General features: G+C 40.0%; 2 protein-coding genes and 1 long non-coding RNA gene across 7 annotated transcripts in view; 2 read left to right on the top strand and 1 right to left on the bottom strand.

Annotated features, from left to right (window-relative positions):
- Window positions 1-4740, top strand: part of wipi1 (WD repeat domain, phosphoinositide interacting 1) — a 26023-nt gene extending 21283 nt beyond the window's left edge. For both annotated transcript variants that reach the window (XM_044331220.1, XM_044331219.1), the window contains exons 12-13: window positions 450-550; window positions 3929-4740. In XM_044331220.1, the coding sequence (XP_044187155.1) occupies window positions 450-550; window positions 3929-3979 (152 nt within the window). In that variant the 3' untranslated portion in view covers window positions 3980-4740. The remainder of the gene's footprint in view (window positions 1-449; window positions 551-3928) is intronic.
- Window positions 2216-17433, bottom strand: LOC122966876. Its single transcript, XR_006398479.1, has 3 exons — window positions 17423-17433; window positions 14533-14534; window positions 2216-2905 (listed from the first exon to the last, which is right to left on the bottom strand). It is a non-coding gene; the product is annotated as an uncharacterized LOC122966876 (long non-coding RNA).
- On the top strand, window positions 7740-19595 carry slc16a6b (solute carrier family 16 member 6b). Of its 4 annotated transcripts, none has more exons than XM_044331201.1 (6): window positions 7740-7943; window positions 13662-13909; window positions 15252-15395; window positions 16343-16471; window positions 16950-17888; window positions 17994-19595. In XM_044331201.1, the coding sequence occupies exons 2-6, from the start codon at window positions 13678-13680 to the stop codon at window positions 18263-18265; spliced, it is 1716 nt and encodes a 571-aa protein (XP_044187136.1). In that variant the 5' UTR covers window positions 7740-7943; window positions 13662-13677; the 3' UTR covers window positions 18266-19595. The 4 variants fall into 4 exon arrangements, with proteins under 4 accessions (XP_044187136.1, XP_044187135.1, XP_044187138.1 ...); XM_044331200.1 differs by lacking the exon at window positions 7740-7943 and adding an exon at window positions 8646-9468; XM_044331203.1 differs by lacking the exons at window positions 7740-7943; window positions 13662-13909 and having other exon boundaries at window positions 15294-15395; window positions 16180-16471.

The raw sequence follows: 19595 nt of genomic DNA, 5'->3' as shown, positions 1-19595 counted from the left end.
TAGTTTTGATGTATTCATTATTGTTCTATAATGTAGAAAATAGTAAAATTGAAGAAAAACCCATGGATGAGTAGGTGTGTCCAAACTTTTGACTGGTACTGTAAGTTAATAAACTAAAACCGAACAATTGTAACTTGTTTAATGGCTTCACAATCAAAAATCTCCACCAGCATAGGAGTAGGAGAAATTACCAATTTTTTTTACCTTTCTTGTGGTCTCCACATGGTATTGCTGTGACCGCTGTGGCCCGGATGTGTTACATTTTTAAAGAGGTGCATGTTAGTTACATTGTAGCCTGTGTTGTAGCTATCGCGGCTACTTTGTAACCTTTTAACATACAGTTATACATTCACCTCCAGGCTTGTCATGTTGCTTCTTCAAATGCTTGTGTAAAGTAAAGTTACGATGATCTAATGATTTCTCTGTTTCCTTTCCCTATTTCTAACCAGGCTACTCTGAAGATGGCGGGGCAGTGAAAGGCGAGGTCATCCCAGAACACGAGTTTGCCGCTGGACCTGTTTGTCTGGACGATGAGAACGAGTTTCCTCCTGTGAGCATCCAGAAGTGCTAACTGTCACCTATAGCTAGTTCTCCTAGTAGGCGTAAATTGTGACAGTGCATGACTAAGACTAAGATTGCAAGCTAACTGGCACAGCTCAGAAAAGATGGCCCCACACCTCACCCAGTGTCAACATTTTTTGGGTTTGGCTGTCAAATACCAGCGAGACGCTCTACAAATGAGAGCAGTTCAGGAATTTTTTACTTACCTCACCTGAGGACAAAGTTGTCTTTACATAATTCGCTTTAGCAATGAATTGTTGACTCAGTAGGTCCCCTCAGCTAAAACTAATGCATTATAACACACCAGCTCCAGGGGCCTCTCCTGGCCTGGGCATTCGGGACTATAGCCCCAAAGACTTTTTTGTTTAGCCCTAAATAATTCTCCCTTTTGAGAGGTTTGTCACTAAAGAATACAGCAGTTATAATTTTGTATCTTCAGTGAATGGAGGCAAGTACAATCATATAGGATTTACTGGCTGACAGGGCTCTGTCAGTTCTTCAGCTGATGGGGCTATTATGCCAAACACTAGCTCACGCAGTCAGTCAGTATGAGGAAAAAATGGATATACAAAGATTTTTTTTTACTGCTAAAGGGGTTAAAGTGGAAGCAGTGGCACAAACATTCTCTCATGCTGAGCCAGGAAAACAAGATGTGTTAATGTCTGTATCAGTTCCAAGTTATGTGAACATGATATGAGCAGAGCATAAGTTATATACTTTTGCACTATTGCACTATAGCCAGCTAAACCATTAGCAATGATAGCTTAGTTGTGCCCCCATTGGCTAGCGACACCAAACTAGCATAGTCGTGTGTTAGATAGCCAAAAAGTTTTATATTTTATCGGTCTGGTAGTCCTACAAACAGTCACAAGTTTTATAAGTGCAACTTTTTTCTGATCGTGTCATACATTGACAGCTAAGTTACCACAGCTTCCATAAAACAAAACTTTAGGCTACTAGCTGAGCTGATAATGTTAGTCAGTTTAAAAAGTTGTCTCACTCACGAGAGATGTCAGATTAAACTAGGAAATAAACATTTAATCTAAATAATTCAGTGTCACTCACACATCACTGACGGACATTGTCAGGTGTAATATACAGTATATTGTGTAATCATATATTGCGGTTCATATCAAGTAGGTCCATCAGAAATGACTTTGCAACCAAATTATGAGAAGTTTAGTCACTTTGAGTAGTTAGCCGTTTTCAACTGTCATACGTGAAATTGCCATTGTATTATGGGTTTTGAGGGTTTTCCAACATGTAGGCCTAGTAATAATGGCAGTAGGTATCTGATATGGCGCTCATTTTGTTTTGATACATTTGAGTGGCTGAAATGTTGAAGAACAGATTATATGGAAAATCAAAAGCAAACCCTTCTTTCCTTCTCCAATTTTCACATTTTTAAGCAATGTGAAGCCCTTACATGCAAGAAAAAAAAATGCATGGAAACGGTCTATCTAGAAGTATGTTTGAAAAAGTTTTTTGATGGAGAAGAATCTGGGCTCAACCCCTGATGATTAACAGCCCAGCCAGCGCCCCTGACCAGCTCTGCAATAAATCCTCCCTTCATGAAGGTTAGAATGATCAGTATTTGTTGAAACTGCTTTAGAGGTGTTGATTCAACTTTATGATCATTTTAGGTTGTAGTTTGTGGTGCAGCTGAATTGTATTGGGTTACACTGAGGAGTGGTTTGAATATTTAGGCTGCTGTCATTGATATAAATACTGTATGGTGGCCAAAATATTCTATCCCAAAAAATGTTAGCAATCCCTAACCCTAACCCTAGCAACAGGACAGTAGTAATTGGAAAATTCTTCTCTTGTATCCAACTCCATTTTACAGCATTGTCTGTTTCTTCATGTAAGTGAACTTTCACTAATAGGAAGAGGTAGAAATTACAGAGATATAACACTTCCATGCCCTCTGCAGGACCTTTTGTCGTAGTAGATTTCCTCTTCAGTAGACATAAACACCCCACTCAGGTTCTATGGTTCCACACTGTGTAACTACGTTACTACATGAACAGAGTGAGTACTGTGGACTATGCCAGATTATGTGCCTTTCATTAAAGGAAAATTCCGGTATTTTCCTATTGTGGCTATGCTGCTAACTTTACACCTCCATTGAAGAGTTTCATTAGATGCAGAATCAGGCAAAAAAAAAAAAAAAGTGTACTGGGGAAAGTAGTGTATGCCTCATAAAGCTCCAAATGTACTTAAAGTCCCCCTCCACTCAAAAATGTGTTTGTGTCGTGTTACGTCACTGTGGTGTTTGAGTTTCACTGTGTATAATGATGTCTGTGCAGGGTTTGTTGTCACATTCATCTGCTGAAGGGGGGAACTGCTGAAGGGGGAACACGTGCACCTACAATCATGATTTCTGACATCACAACTAGTTTGGTCTAGCCAATCGTGGTCCAGTATGCAACTTGAAACCTGTCCACATCAGAAGGAATGAGTAAACCAGTGCACATACACTGAAAATTGACTTTTCAGTGAAGTAGGAGACATCTTCTGTCCAGTAGTTTAACTTTTGAAATGAATAATAATTGCATATATTCTGGATTTTTCAGTGAGGGAGAAGTACATTTCATTTTAAGAATGTTGGGTCTCTGTAAATTAAAGAGTATGGTCTAGACCTGCTCTATGTGAAAAGTGCTCTGAGATGATTTTTGTTGTAATTTGGGGCTATATAAATAAAAATTGATTGATTGATTGAATATTGGACTAGGATTGGCTTCCAAACTAGTTATGATGTCACAAATCATGGTCATAGGCCCACCCATAAAAATCTAATTTTCAATGAGCGCAGAGACACTTTCAGCAGCTGAAAGTGAAACAGCTTTCTAGTGTCAAACTCTGCACATACATCATTCTGCACAGCTCAAACATCCAAATGAAGGAACAAGAAGAAAAACATATTCTTGAGTGAAGGGGGACATTAACTAATGTATTGAATTCTTGCAGAGGAAAACCATATAAGAGTCAAATTATCACACAAAGCAGAATATTTTAATGTGTTCAAAACCTTCTGGAGGGGATCTTTAAATTTTACGTAAATCCTTTAACTGCCTTTACTCTGGGTCCTACTGACCTATTATACATAACTAACAGCATAAGGATCTACTTCCAGAGCAACAGCAGCAGTAATAACAAAACATAAATACTCATTATTTCCTATAATAGCATAACTCATATATAGCATGAGGTAAATGTACAAAAATGCAAAAAATCCTTACAAAAATGTCTTGTAAGGTTTTGATGCATTGTAGGGGTTGTACCGGAATTCGCCTTTAACTATGCACCAGAAAGTGGGACGTGCTCTGTAGAAAAAACTAACGGGTGTGTTCATGTGTTTTGGTAGATTAACTGGTGCCGCGACGGGACTGGAGATGGCCAGGGGAGGCGCTCGTGAGTGGGTAGAAGGACAAACAGACAGACAGGCACCAGCGAGAGAGATGAGCAGCAAAAAAAACAAAACAAAAAAAAGAACAAGTCTTTCAGGGTGCCAAGTTATTTTTTCATTTAGAGAGAAAATAACATTGATTGACGTTAACGTTGACATGGGAAACAAGACACTGATCAAGAAGTAGATTTCATGTAGTAGTTTCAGAGTGAACCACAGTCTGGTCCTCATGTTACACAATGGTTGTTTTAAAGGTACACTTCTGATTTTGTCAGAGCACCAACAGTAGTCCCAAACCTCCTCCCAGCTTATGATTGAGTTTCAAAACAATAACTGGGAAGATATTTTGAAAATTTTTGTTGCTGTTGGCTACTTCAAAAAAATCAGAGGGTTTATCTTTAAGGAGTGTGTTATGAATATATGAGGTGCATGCTGGAGCAGAAATATAACCACAGTTTTCATAGCTCTATTACTTGACAAATATTTTATTAAGTTGCATTATTGTAGCAACATTTTTATTTTTCTTATTAATAATATCTTAGTTACGTCCATGATAAAGAATATAATTGTTTTCAATTTTATTCTGCATTGTATTTTACTGCATTGACATGTATTAAATGTTTATGCCTTCTGGATAGAGTTCAGGAGGTGTGTATGTACTGTATGTTTGTGCCTATCATCGTTTGTAAAAGAGCAAAGTATTTTGCTAATTGCACAAGACCAAACAACTGAAAGAAACAAAGAAATAAATAAGTAGAGTGGAGTAAGAATGAGCCTATGCAAAGCAAAGAATCTTTTGTATTGTTTCATTTGATTTGATGTATTTCATTTTGCATGTGATACAGGGGCTTATAGATAAGATATTGATAACGTACATACCTCTGGGTATTTATGGTTATACAAGCAAGATCAGTCAAGTCAAACACAGGTCAAAACTGTTACAACATGTATGGCTACTCAGAGTTGTTCATAGGTGTTAAAAATGTTGCATAAGTGTGTTTAGCTGTCAGCACGCAGTGATCTAGTCAGTTCTGGCCATTCATGGCTCTGGTTAATTACAACAGCACAGAACACTGAGCTTTTATTTTTTTGCTTTTATTACTTTTGTTCCAAGAATGGGCCTACCTGTCTGTGCATTCTACTCAGGTAAAAGTTACATGACTGACAGAAGGTAAAATACAGATGTTTCACTTTTGAAGGTCTACTCTTAGTGGGACAGAAAGCACTCTTGTGCCGTTAACAGTCTTGTCTTTATTATCCATGTTCCTGGGTGGACAGCAGTTTAACAAAGTGAACTTTGATAGATTTAGCTGTTGCTTTGAGGCAGACGTTACTCTGAACCTCATGTTAAACCTCAAATTTCAGTTTCATGAATATGCACATCATCTATTGTGGACGTCATTCTGTCATCATTTCTGTATTAGACCTGCTGTTGTAAGCATGTGGCAAACAATATACATAAATAAAATCACTGATTTTACATCAAATGACACCTAGCGAAGAACATTGCTCATGATAAAAGTATAGACTTAACAAAGACAATAAAAACATGTTGTTTTTGGTTCCTCCTGCAGGTTCTGGAGCTTTATAAGCTTCTACGAATTGGTATGAGGCTCTCATTAAAGGGCGGGTTCACAATATTTCAAGTCTGTCTTAAAACAACAGTCAGGAGCCCAAATGAAACATTGAAACATGTTTTTCTTGCTGTAATCATTCCTCCTGTTCATACTGATCATTAGAAGATCCCTTCATAATGCACTCACAGTGTAAGTGATGGAGGACAAAATCCACAGTCCTCCATCTGTGCAAAAATGTATTTAAAAGTTTATCTGAAGCTAATATGAAGCTTCAAGTAGATATCTTTCAACATTATAGTTGTTTTAGTGCCAAAGTTCCTCTTTTTGTTACTATACTTCCACCACAGCTCAACAGGGAAACACTGTCTGAGGAAACACAAAGAGGGAATTTGATGCTAAAAAGACTGTAAATGTGTCAGATATCCACTTGATATGACTAACTCAGACTGCTGAAGCCTCATATAAGCTTCACATCAACTTTTAAATGTATTTGTGCACAAAATGACTGTGTGGACACACTGTGGATTTTGGCCTCCATCACTTGCATTGAAGCACATTTGAAGGGGATCTTTTAATAGCCAGTATGAACAGGAGGAATGATTACAGCGAGGAAAACCTCTTTCACCGTTCATATGGACACATGATTATTGGCACCATAAGGTTGCCTAGCAATAATCTTAAAAAAACAAAACACATATCACTTTGCAAATGCGGACATACTCATATGAGGTGCCATTGTAGACCTACTTTAAGGGCTGACTTATCTGCAGTATATAGCTGTAAGAGTCAGGCCTCTTATCCTTTCATACGTCAAGCACTCTAAAGTCCACCCGCACTTTTATGATTTACATGTTCTCATTTCTGCTTTTTGCTTTCTCGTGTGAACTGTTACATAATCAAACATCCTGATGTCCACTAGCATAATTAACCCTGAAAAGACCACAGTGTGCAGCAAATATTACAACTACAGGTTATTGTTCTGTAGCTAGTCTTCTCAGTATGCTTTTCCTTTATGGCCTTGTTGCTTAATATTACACAACTTAGGAGTTAGAAATGGCTTTGTAACCAGCTGTAACCTCATACTTACTGCTGAAGGAAGACAAAGGCAAAAGATCTCAGGGGAAAGAGAACAAGCAGAAGACGAACAATAGAAAATCTCTGACAGTTAAACGTAAAGGATAGAAGAATGGAACGCAGGTCTCCGGTGCGATGAGCAAGTGTAAGAAACCAGATAGTTTCTATTGCGCACAAGAATTTTCTTTTTTTTTTTGCTCGTCACTCACAGAACTCACTATGAATTTGGTTACAGAGTCAGTTTATTTTGGGATTTTACTGAAATCTTAAAAACAAAGCTGACAAAAAAGACACTATGTGGGAGGAAACAAATCCCACACAAATTTAATATCTTCCCAGGATGAGTCATGAGGATCTAAGCTTAGTAAGTAATAAAGTTATGTCCAGGAGACACTGACGGGACAGAGATGGAATGATCTCTTGAATGTTCCTGTCCTGTGGCAGTCAGTCAGTACTCACTGACTCATTGACTGATTTCCACTGGAATTGCATCTGTTCTTTCATTACACACCCTGGTCATGTTGGACTTTGGACTTGTGTTGCATCATTATATTATCAGCCAGTGATGTGTCCATACCATCTTGATCAGAGTGGCAAAGATGTGGCAGTCAGGCTGATACTGAGCCTCCCAATGAGCCTGAATACAATAAGGAACAGACTTGTACAAACTTTATGATTCAGTCTCATCAAGGGATCAATGGTTTTGCCTTCAGTTAAGGAAAAGGAGCATGTTTTGTCTTTTTTTTTTTTTTAAATAGTTCTTCATAGTTCAGCTTCAAGCTCACTTGGAAAAAAACCTTGACATTCTGCTCTTATCAAGACTGCATATGACAAAAGAAAGTCTTAATATGTTTCTATAATGACCACCACACATAAACCACTTTAGTCCTGTCTCACGTCCCACCAGCCCTGTCTTTAACACCTCATCATGACAAATGACTTTTTTATCAATATATTAATTTAACTGAAATTGTGATAAATTATTATATGTTAATTTTAGATAACAAGATGCTCAGATTTATCACTGAATACAGTTCATACACATTTGGAATTTCAAGTATTTTTCTAGAATCCATGTCACCTAGACTGATGGAGGTGCAGGTCAGCCACCTCCCTACATCCCCCAACTCTAACTTGGTCATTAGCCAATTATAATGCTTGATTTTGTAGTGGCATATGGGGTGTCCAATCAGATTTCAGGACTTGACTTTGCCTGGCCACCCATTAGACACACCCCTGCATCTCCCTGAAAACTATTCCAGGTCAGAGCACTTCTGAGCACTACAATACAAGTGAAAGGATCAGTCCCAGCTGAGATACAGGTGAGTCATTTATCAATTATACTCAACTAAGTACTGGTAGAATTAATGACAGCATCTGTCAACACCTCAAGAAAGTGAATGCAGTTAAAATAATATTTAAATGAAATTATATATAGACATAAATATTGTCTCATGCTCAGGCAGTTCTTGCACTGGTGAAGTATCTTTTGGGACAAATTTCATGTATGTAAGAACAGAAAAAGTTCAAATTGAGAGTCATATAAATCCTCTCATGATATTTTCCTTTATTACACTGTTCTGACAGTATTAGTACAGTACTGTAGTGTGGCTGAGCAGTTGCAACATCTTATGCAACATTTTATATAACTTAGAAATAACTTAATTTACTTCATTGTTCTCCAAAAACTTGTCAAACAAGCAGATGGGAGTCATGAGTTGATAACATCTGATTTAAGTGGAGACATGTCAACTTCAATGCTCTCTTTGGTGTTGATGGGAATGATCACCCCTGATGAAAATAAAATATGATTTAGGATGGTTTTCATCAGTGGAAAATATAAAGAGTATGAAACCCTTCTCAAAAAGCTGTAACAGTTAGTCGCGCTGCACTCAGCAGCTGTTAGGGGGGAAGGCAATCTCTGCTTTATTGTGTCTGTGATGGTGTGCAGTTGGTTTATATTGTGTCTAAGTTTCCTTTTAATTTATGGTGGAACAGTTTTACCTCAAGGAAAAGAAGGAACTTCTTTCATCACAGGTGTCTTTAAGTTTTTTGTGTTTGTTTGTTTTTAAGCCCTTTTGACTCTTTTCAGTCCTAACACATTTAAACGTCATGGTTACTTTGTGTTCTCAAAGTCACACACAGACACACACACACACTTGTGACCACATGTAGGCTATGCTATTACACCTTACGTCACGATTACTCAATTTTATTTATGGTTGACATTTTTTTTTTTTTTTTTTGGAAAATATAAACCAAAATGGGCCACATATACACGGCAATGTGTTTTTTAAATACTTAGCTTATAAGGTACAACCGCAGTCTACAGCCTGTTCACCAAAATGCAGTTAAAACCGCTATAATCCTGGTGTTTCTGCTTTCTCCATCGGCACAGAAACGCCGCACGCAATAGCACAGAGGCAGCTGTGGCACGAGGCTCGTCTCTCACGAGGACAGTTCTGTCCTGCGCGTTCATGAAGCTTGCGCGCCCGCGTTTGAATACCGGCTCGAGCCGGTAAAGAGCTGCCAAAACAGACAGGAAATAACTGACAAAAGATGCGACCGACTGTTATAGAACGAAAAAAGACCAAAGCTATATCAGCTTTATTATTAGCATATATGTATTAATTAGCTGGAGCAGCAAGTGACTTGGATAGATATTAGAATTATTATTTAAAAAAGGCAGGCTATTCCAAGCAGATTTTTGCTCTCGTGCTTGGTAAATAGGTGTAATTACTGCTTACGTTAAAGCTGCTTAACACAACGAAATGACGCGGAGATAAAAGCCGGCTGTGTTAAACCAGAAGGCTGCTCTTTCCTGCCCCTCCAGTCAACTCGCTGCTGGTAAGTAAGAAGTCAACTTGGCCACAGCAGCCGGAGATGCTGTTAGCTTCAGCTCTGTGATACAGGAAGGCGGTCTGTGGTTTTCTGTTCTCTGACAATAGGGAGCGAGAACTACATTTATGTTGATGTGATGTTTTAGACACAGTTATGCACGAGTTGCTATGTCAGGCAGTACAGGCAGAGACATCGTCTAAAAAACTAAAGCTGTAATTTTACTGTTTATTTCTCAGTAAAATAACCGCTAACTGTTGAGTTGTGCTTTCCGTCCTGTATGGGATGCGGCACATTGACATCACCCTCCTCTGCACTGCGGATAACTCAACACATGACACACATGAAAGACCACAGCAAGCAAAAGCAAACATTATACTCAAAAAGTGCATTTAAACAACAAGAGTAGCGTATAAATGCTATTAAAAACCAGTGTTCACTGTTAGTCACAGATATGGTAAGCACACGTAAAGATAGAAGTGCTTCTGCGCGTTTATTCAGGTTTGGACAATCCTTGTATTTATTCTGGCAGGTAACGGTGTGAATTATTTGGTTTGTTAACCTCAGCTGTATCAGTTAGCTAATGCCTAAAAGTCGCTGAACTGTTAAAAGATCAAGAAATAAAAGCTCAAATGACTTCATTAAATAAAGACTGTTGTGGGTAAAAATGATAAAGGCATTTTAATTAGCATGTCAAATCTACAGTCCATATTCTATTTAAATATATAAATATGTACATCTTGGTCTATTCTAAGAGCTGTTTTGTAGTATAGGATGGTATTAGTGGAATTGTTCCAGCGGTGCAGCTGTTTCTTTCCTTGCACAGTGCAGTGCGTGTGTAAACAGAAGTGGACTTTTTGCCTCTCCTGTGTAAACTTTCTTTCACTGCTTAACTCAACCTGTCAGTAAACATGAATTATTCACCTCCATGACTGCACTCAAACTATGGCTCTGGTGTGCAGGTGTTGCATCATCAGTCTCTCCTGGCAAAACAACACCTGTGAGATGGAGGGCAGGGTGATTGTTGCCTGCATATCTTGTAGGAATAAACACAATATCTTCATAGTTTTCTGTATAGGTGTTGGCTGCTCAGTCAGTTATATTTATATTCATACAACCAACTCTGAGCCATTGGCTGCAGAAGAATGTAATAGTCTGGGATGTTATTGGAACAAATAGCTTGTTAGTGTGGGTGGAGCTGAGGAGGGATGAGGAAATGAAATTACTCTTGTAAAAAGCATTTTTGCTCGAAAAGTCACCAAAACAACGGAACAATTATGAAAATAGTTTCCAGTTAATTTTATGACGATCAATCAATCGACTAATGGTTTCAGCTCTAATAGAGAAGTCCAGAGTGGCCATTTGTTCCTCATTAAGAGATACTCCAGAGATTTAGTAGTGGACTTTCATAAAATAGGGGCACAAGAAATCGTTTGAATTAAAGCAGCGGAGGACGAGGTATACTGACTTTTAGGCTGTAATAAGGGTCAAACTCCAAAAACATTTGCACAACATAATTCAACTTATTAATTGTGTTAATATTATGTTATAGTGTTATTTTTCCTCCAGAGCCACAGAGGACATACATCCTGTACATACTGTATATATTTTCACAGGATAAGTAGTGACCTTCATGTTGAGTAAATTGATATTTGTGTGAATTAAAATCAGTGGAGTGCATCTTTAAAAATAGTGACACTATGATTTTGAAAACTACTGCGTTAATTACCCAAATTTGGGGATTTTTGAAAGGGGATTTGTCCATTTTACAAGATAAATTAAATTAATCTTTAATTTCTCTTTACTGAGACATTATTTTTAAAATCACCACGTTAGAAAGAGATAGAGAATTAGAATGAGAAGCTTTGGTATTTGACGGGGCACTGTTGCCCTGTCGGATTATACTGCAGCTCATTTCGCAGCAGCAGCGCTCTCGCTCAATACCGGACCAGTTTCAAACATGGTTGTCCCCATTAGTCACTCAGATAGAAAATGATGGGAAAATAGGTTGAAAAATACTAACGTTTCCTTTAAATTAGCTGTGTAATGTGTCCTGAAAAATAATAAGCTTGAATGTAATTTCTAGACAGAAATTGTCAGTGTTTTTAAAGGCATCAGAGATTTGTGAGCCAGTGTCTAGTATCCACTAGCAGTGCTGCATTCTGAGACATTTTGCATGATTTGCCTCTGCTCTAACATCTCCTGCAGCCTGCTGAGCATCATGGCTTAAATGAAAATGATTCAGAATGTTTGTGTGGGACGTGTTAACCCATTTTTTGCTTCCTCCTAACACAGCATGACGTGAACAGAGATCTATCTGTCTAGTAGTTATATGAATCTTCTGAAATCTGAATTGAACTGTATTTTGTAGCAGAAGGTGTTTACCTGTTGTTTGTGTGACATGACATAAATACCAAATAACAGAGGAGCTTCAGATAGCCTTGGGTGAAGAAGTGTTACCCTAAATTAGAGAAGAGTTTGAGGCGATGTTTTTGAATACACACAGATCTGTGTGTGTGTGTGTGTGTGTGTATGGAAGGATAGTCTAGTGACTTTGAGTCTAGTTTCCTCAATGATCAGACGTTGAGCTGAAGCTTATCTTGTTTTGAAGGAAAGGCTGTCTAGAATTGATAAAAGCTGAGCTGGTTGTCCGTTAAACTGTTCATCTAGTCTAATGTGACATTTTGATGGTTTTGATACTATCATCCTGAGTTTCACTAGACTTTTAATGTCACTTAATGGTCTTAAATGATGTTTAATTCCTGCAAAAAATGAAAAAAAAACACATTTCTAAGAGATACAGTAAATGTCTGGTCATCTCAGTGATGAAATATTAGCCCTGCCTGACATTCTGCGGTGTTACCTTAGTACTACTACTACGACCTTTGTTGATTTACCACCTCACAGCCTCATATAATCATTACATCTGAGTGGAATACCAGGATGAGTCATGGCTTTCAGAGGATCTGGAGAAATCATGATATTATTGTCATAACCTGATATAAACTAGTAAAATCAGGAAGGTTTTGGTAGGCTGGTGACAGTTGGAACAGCAATCATTCAAATTATGGAGAACAATCCACTGCAACAGTTCTAACCTCTGTGTGCTGACACCACAGTCAGCACACCTTCATTTACATGAACACACAGTCATAAAATAAGACATGTTTCCTGTTTTCACTGCTCAGTCACCCATACTGTATGTCACAGTCAAGAGTACATTATTATATGAGGAGGAAATAATGTTGTGGTCAAAACCAAAATGAAGTGGAATTTGACAGAGAACAAAAGCATTAACATTGAAGGCACTCATTTGATTTATTGCAGCAGCACCATGAACCAGTGTGTTCAGCCATTCCTGGTGAACGCTCTTCTTGCTGCTCCAATAAATAAGTAAATCTCTCTGTTGTTTCCATGGTAGTATGAGACATTTGTGGAACAAGTTTGGCAAAATTTCAGGGCCAAGTTTCAACATCTTGATCACAATTCCATGTCCAAGTTCCATGAAGTAAAAAGACTCCTTCGCACTGAATTAATGCTCCCAGAAACATGTACAGCTAGAACATCTCGTCATCATGTCTTCATGAGATATACCTAGAATGTGACCATGAAAGTCCAAAGTCCAACTGGTTCAACACAGGTGTGTGTACCATCAATCATCATCATCAATGGGTAGATTAGATACATCAATATATTCATCAGATTTGGACACATGGTACAATAATGAAAAGGCTTTAACAAACAAAGGACTCCACTATTATTCAACAATGTAAACAAATCTAATAAATCTAATAAAAAAGTGATAATCAGTCATCGATGAAATGGAAAAAGTGGGAAACAAAGAGGACTTGGGACATTACAAAAAGGGTAAATGTCAAACTCTTTTAGCAGATGTGGTGTTCAGGGTATATATATCCAATATGTCTCTCTTTGAAGAAGACTACATTTTATAAAAATAGAACAATAGAAGACGAAAACTCCTCCAAAGCTTGTACAAAGAGCTCAATGTGACAAAAAGTCAAAGAGAATTACCACCAACTCAGCTATCAGGTCTTTTAAGCCTTTGTTTTGGTTTTACAGCACATTTAGTGTTTGGTTCAGTTTGTGTACGTCCGCAAAAAGTTCAAGAACTGCAGCTTTAAATATGACGTCAAAATGCTCCACCATCACTCCCATGTTGACATGTTGTTCCCCCCCTCCAGGTGGCCTGCTCTAGCCATGAGGGTGACCGAATTCTCAGGTTGCTTGGGTCCAAATGTCTACCCAGAGGTGCCTGAGGGTGGCTGGGGCTGGGCTGTGGCCGTGGCCTTCTTCGTGGTGGAGATCTGCACCTATGGGACTCTCAAGAGTCTGGGTGTGTTTCTCCAGGATTTGATGGAAGAGTTTGGGGAGAGCAACAGCCGAGTGTCATGGGTCATCTCCATCTGCGTCTTCATCTTCACCTTCACTGGTCAGTCATTTAGGCTTTACTGATGTGCTTTTCCTTTCTTTTACTCTTTGAACATCTACCTGTTCGTATCCAAGAACAAGTCTGTGTAGGACATTTAATACCAGCAGACACAGACTACTTACAGTGTAAATGCAACTCTAATGATAAATGATACCAATGTATGTAAGAACTTGAAGTCTAATTTAGGGATGCAACTAATGATTATTTTCATTATGGATTCATCTGCTGGGTGAGTCCAAGGTGACGTCCTCAAATGTCTTGTTTTGATATTTTCCTTAAAAAATGATTCAAATTGGAATATATATTTTGGATATTCCAAATTAGGCCTTTACTTCAAATGTAGCATTTTCTGATTAAGACGTGGAATATGCTGATATTATTTTTTAGGAGCATTCTTTGGACATGTATACAAAGCATTCAGAATATATGTTTCCATTGGGCTTTTTACTGCAGTTTGCGACACATGGCATCTTGCCTGGTTACGATCAGCTCTGTGTGTTGTAAACAAACCAGCTACAGTAGCCAACAGTTAGTAGGGAGTAGAGATGCATGTCCAAAAGAAAAGCCCACATTTCTGGTTAGAAGGAGAAACACACCTGCTTTAAAGACTTAGATATTAACACGTCTTTGGATATGTGCAAATATTGCAATGCCAACCTTTTCAAGAAGGTGGTTGAACGAATGAAAGAAGGAGACTGTGTTCACATGGTCAAACATGTCCGCCACCAGTGGAAAACTTTGAAGAAATCTTATTTTGACACAAAGAAACACAAGTGGCTCAAGCCGTTCCTCTGCTACCTGATAAACAGAGTATGCATGGCTGCATGTAAACAGCTTCAGCCATGTAAACAGCTTCATAGGAATATTGTCTTTTTCAGAATAAGGGCAGAAACCAGAATATCTTGTGCACGTAAATGTAGTCAGTGTGTCCACTCAGTCATTTTGTGCAAAAATGCATTTAAAAGTTGATGTGAAGCTTATATGAGGCTTCAGCAGTCTGAGTTATCAAGTGGATATCTGACACATTTATGCCACATTATGTTTTGGGAGTATGACCCATCACTTTGTATCACATTGTAAGGTCATTATGAAGGGATCTTCTAATGGTCAGCATGAACAGGTGGAATGATTACAGCAAGAAAAACATGTTTCAGTGTTCATTTAGGCACCTGACTGTTTTAAGATAGACTCCTAGAGACGAGTAAACAGATGAACAAACTGTGTAGCTTGAGTACACATGTGCAGTCATCACTGCAGGCAGATATTAAGCAGTCTGCAGTCAGTCTGCACAGTAACAACTCACCTCATCAGTATTATCACCGTGTTGTCTTTCACTCCACAGCTCCCCTGTCCACCTTGCTGAGCAACAGCTTTGGCTATCGTCCCGTGGTGATGGTGGGGGGCTTCCTCATCAGCCTGGGAACCATCACCTCTGCCTTCACCAACTCCATCAACGAGATGTACATCACCATGGGCATTATCTCAGGTACTTCATATGAAACACACATCTATCTATCTATCTATCTATCTATCTATCTATCTATCTATCTATCTATCTATCTATCTATCTATCTATTTATCTATCTATCTATCTATCTATCTATCTATCTATCTATCTATCTATTTATCTGTCTGCCTATCTATCTATCTGTCTATCTCTTTATCTGTCTGGCTGTCTTTTTATCTGTCTGTCTGTCTGTCCATCCATCTGTCTATCCATCCGACTGTCCGTCCGTCTGTCTGTCTGTCCGTCCATCTGTCCATCTGTCTATCTCATCTAGCTATCTGTTTAACAGCCTGTATTGTGTTGTATGAGCTGAAGGGACTTCTAGCAGTGTCAACAACGAAATCTACATCTGTGTGTTTCTTCCAGCACTGTCCAATGAACAGCCTGTAAACACCATGCAATGAGGTCTGCTCCACTATTTTAACTCTCTAGGAAGGACAGAACAGGAAAAAACTGGAGCAGCAAAATACCCCCCCCCCCCCCAAAAAAAACACTAAATTCCCTTTCAGATCCGGATTGAAGGAACAGGAAGTGGCTGAGGAAAGTAATAGATTCAAAATTACATTCCAGGTGATGAACAAATTGGGGGAAATGAGTTTTGTATCAGAGCACATTAAGTTGTTTTTTTCTTGGACAGAAAGCACTGCTAGCTCTCCCACCCTGACTGCCTGGTCTGCTTCTGAAACAATGCTAACACGACAACCCTTTTCTTCTCTCCCCGTCTCTTTCTTTGTGTCTTTACATGCCTTTTGTCTTCTAGCAGCTGCTGTAGCACAGCTGAATCCTCTCAAGTAACCTGCCGCCTCTGAGAAAGGAGTGACCTGACACCTTGATCTTTGACCCAACCCCCTAGACATGCAGCATGTTCCTACCATGCGGGCCACTGGCTGTCACGTCCCCTTTCTCTTTTCTCCTCTTGTTTACAGGCCTGGGTTACTGCCTCACCTTCCTCCCCACCGTCACCATCCTCGCCCAGTACTTCTCCAGGCGACGGGCCCTCGTCACCTCTGTCGCCTCCTCTGGAGAATCCTTCGCCATATTCGCCTTTGCTCCTGGTGAGTGTTCAATCACAGAGGAACCTTCATCATTACCTATTATGATGGGATTATTTTTGAAAATATTAATAATGAGTGTGAAAGTTCTTCTAGACCTTGGAAAAGGTAGTTTGATTAAAGAAAAATCTTACCTCAATGTCCTCTTACCAGCTTTTTCTGTAGCTTTCAACCACATCTTCCTCAGTGGATGGAGATATATACTGTATCTATATGCATATACAGTATATATGTACCTATTTAGCATTTATTAACAGTAGTAATGTAGTTATAAGCATGTTTATCAATGCATTTGTCAAAAATATTATAGTGTGTTATAACCCATTTATTAACTGTTTATATGCGGCTTATAAATGCTAAATAGGCTGGACTTACAGTAAAGTGTGACAACTGCATCTCCATGACAACTGAGTAAACTCTTGAAAAAGCTAATCATAATTATATTAATAATAATCTACACTGTCCTCTCATCTCTCCAAAGCCTTGACTACACTGAAGGGACACATAGGCTGGCGCTACTGTCTAGTTGTCCTCGGCATCTTTCAGGCTTCTGTCATTGGCTGTGGCCTTTTCCTTCGTCCAATCATCATCAAGCCGGTGCCTGTGAAGGAGGAAGATGAAGTGGACAAAGAGCCTCTGTCTCTGCAGGCTGTTTACGAGCTGGAGAACGAACAAACCAGAACCTCCATCAGTTCAGGAGTCTCCGGGGGCTCAGAGGACTCAGGGGTCACCTCCCTCTCCGCCTCAAACGTAGACCTGAGGACTGCAGGAGCTGAAACCAAGGCTCCGGTGGAGTGGGAGGTGCAGGACAAAGAGGGCCAGGAGCCGTCACTGTCCACACCTCCCAGCTCACCCAAGGAGAAGGATGAGGGGAGCATGAAAGAGGCAGAGGCAGAGGCGGAGGTAGAGGCAGAGGCGGGTCCTCTCCAACCCTCTAGCCCCAAACTCTTGGACTTCTCTGTGCTGAAAGACAGTGTCTTCATCTGGTACTCCCTCTTCGGCCTGTTTGCCACGCTGGGCTTCTTTGCCCCGCAGCTTTACATCATTGAGCTGAGCAAGAGCCGGGGTGTGGAGTCCAGCATGGCCTCCTACATGCTCTCTGTGATGGCAGTGGCCGAGATCTTCGGCCGCCTATCCATTGGGGTGGTGTTGAACAGAGTCCGCTGCAGGAAAACCCTGGTGCTGCTTTGTTGTGTGGTTCTCCTGTGCCTGGTGCTGGTGGCCTTCACTATCGTATGGGAGTTCTGGGGCCTGGTGGTCTGCTGCGCCCTCTACGGCTACTTCATGGGCACAGTGGGCTCTACACACATCCCCATGCTGGCTGAGGAGGACGTGGTGGGCATCCAGAAGATGGCATCATCTGTGGGAGTGTATGTCTTCATCCAGAGCTTCGCTGGTCTGGCTGGACCACCACTCGGAGGTACTAGACCTATTTTTTTACTGTTTCACTACTTCTCTCTGTCATTTCACTCGACCTCTCTAGCTTGTTGGCAGATCCTAAAAGCTGTCTCATCTTTCCTTCTAGGTGTGTTGGTGGATGTCACAGGTAACTATGGTGCTGCCTTCTACTCCTGTGCGGTGGGCATGGGGCTCAGCGCCATCTGCCTGGCTCTGGTTGGCCCGGCCAAGTCTGGCATGTGCCAAAGGCAGAGCAGAGAGAAAGAGAAAGGCGAGAGCGCAGAAGAGCAGAAAATATCTCAGGACGGTGAGCAGCCGGACTTCTTGGAGGTGGACTTGGCTCCAGAGGACAGTCCGGTCAGACAGGCTGTGGATCGGGACAATGCCTCTGTAATATGAACCCGACCACAGCTGGACATCACCTCAGAACTAAAACCAAGAACATCAACAAAGCAAACACAAGTCCAGATGCACTGCAAGAGGCTGTATTACCAACACTAATCCACAGCTGCTGCTGGGTCCAATCTCAGGTGTCACTCCCTCACTTTCTGACAAGCTTGAAGCTCACTCCTTCCAGGATGGAAGCAGTCTCTCCTCTGAGACCAAAGACACATCCATGCTGAGCACACAGTGTCACACTTTAGACACATCTTTCACCACAACCTCGCTTATCAAGAGCTTTCACAACCCTCTGTGTATTACTATGTGTGGTCAGTTAGAATGGCAGTACCACTATCTCAGGAAAGAAGCGCTGTTGTCATGGAGACTGAAGCGTCACGGGCACACAGCAGTCATGATATCTATCAGATGTGTCTGTCATATCATGACTGTGTAGTGCTTGTTGCAGGATTCCTGCTCATGTCAATGCGTACATCCTGATCCAATCCACACCCACACATCTGCAGACTGGACATCCAGCAGCGAGTCTGCAGAGCCAAACACCTAATGGCTTTAAAACCTATTCCCCTTGCATCCTGACCCGTAGACAATTGCATTTGATGCATGGAGAATGATACTACTAAAATCTAGTCATGCAATCTGTACATACAGTCTATCTGTCTGTTGGTCTTAACGCACATTCATGTAATTAATTTCTACCACTATGATAATTATAGCAATATTGCAGCAGTGTTCACAGATCCTTTACATGCATTAAGGAACTCTAGCTCTCTCTGAACTTGTATTCCATGATTCTTCATCTGGTCCAGCTTTGGGTAGAAGCCTTCACTGTGTATCTATTATCATGTTATGATCTTGTTGATGTACTGTAGAATGACCTTGTTACAAGTAACCACGTACAACCTGAAAAGCAATGACGATACAATGGATCAACGTAAAGGTTTACAATGCTATGGAAAACTAAATACAATGGCGCACATGTTGTGTAGAACTAGAGGTGGTCATATATACAGTATATATATATATATATATATATAAATATATATGCAAAGGTGTGAAGGAAAGATGTGACAGGAGAAAAACTCCACATGAAGTCCCTCCTCCTGCAGCCTCAGATCATCTTCACACCCTCCACACGTGACTTGAAGTTTAGCTCACAAACCTTTCCTTAATCACTGAATCACCTCTATTTAAACTGTTTATAATGACCATTTTTTTTAATGTACCTTTTTCATTTTTTTATTTAATTGAGTGCCAGGCAGGTCCCTGCCTGTCAAGTGCCGTACTGCTTTCATTATGTATTTTTTAAATAAAATTTCCTTCAAATTCA

This window comes from Thunnus albacares, chromosome 17 (assembly GCF_914725855.1).
Source record: "Thunnus albacares chromosome 17, fThuAlb1.1, whole genome shotgun sequence".
In the NCBI taxonomy this organism is placed as follows: Eukaryota; Metazoa; Chordata; class Actinopteri; order Scombriformes; family Scombridae; genus Thunnus; species Thunnus albacares.
Note: the sequence above shows the minus strand (reverse complement) of the source record. Positions and strands in the feature narration are given on the sequence as shown.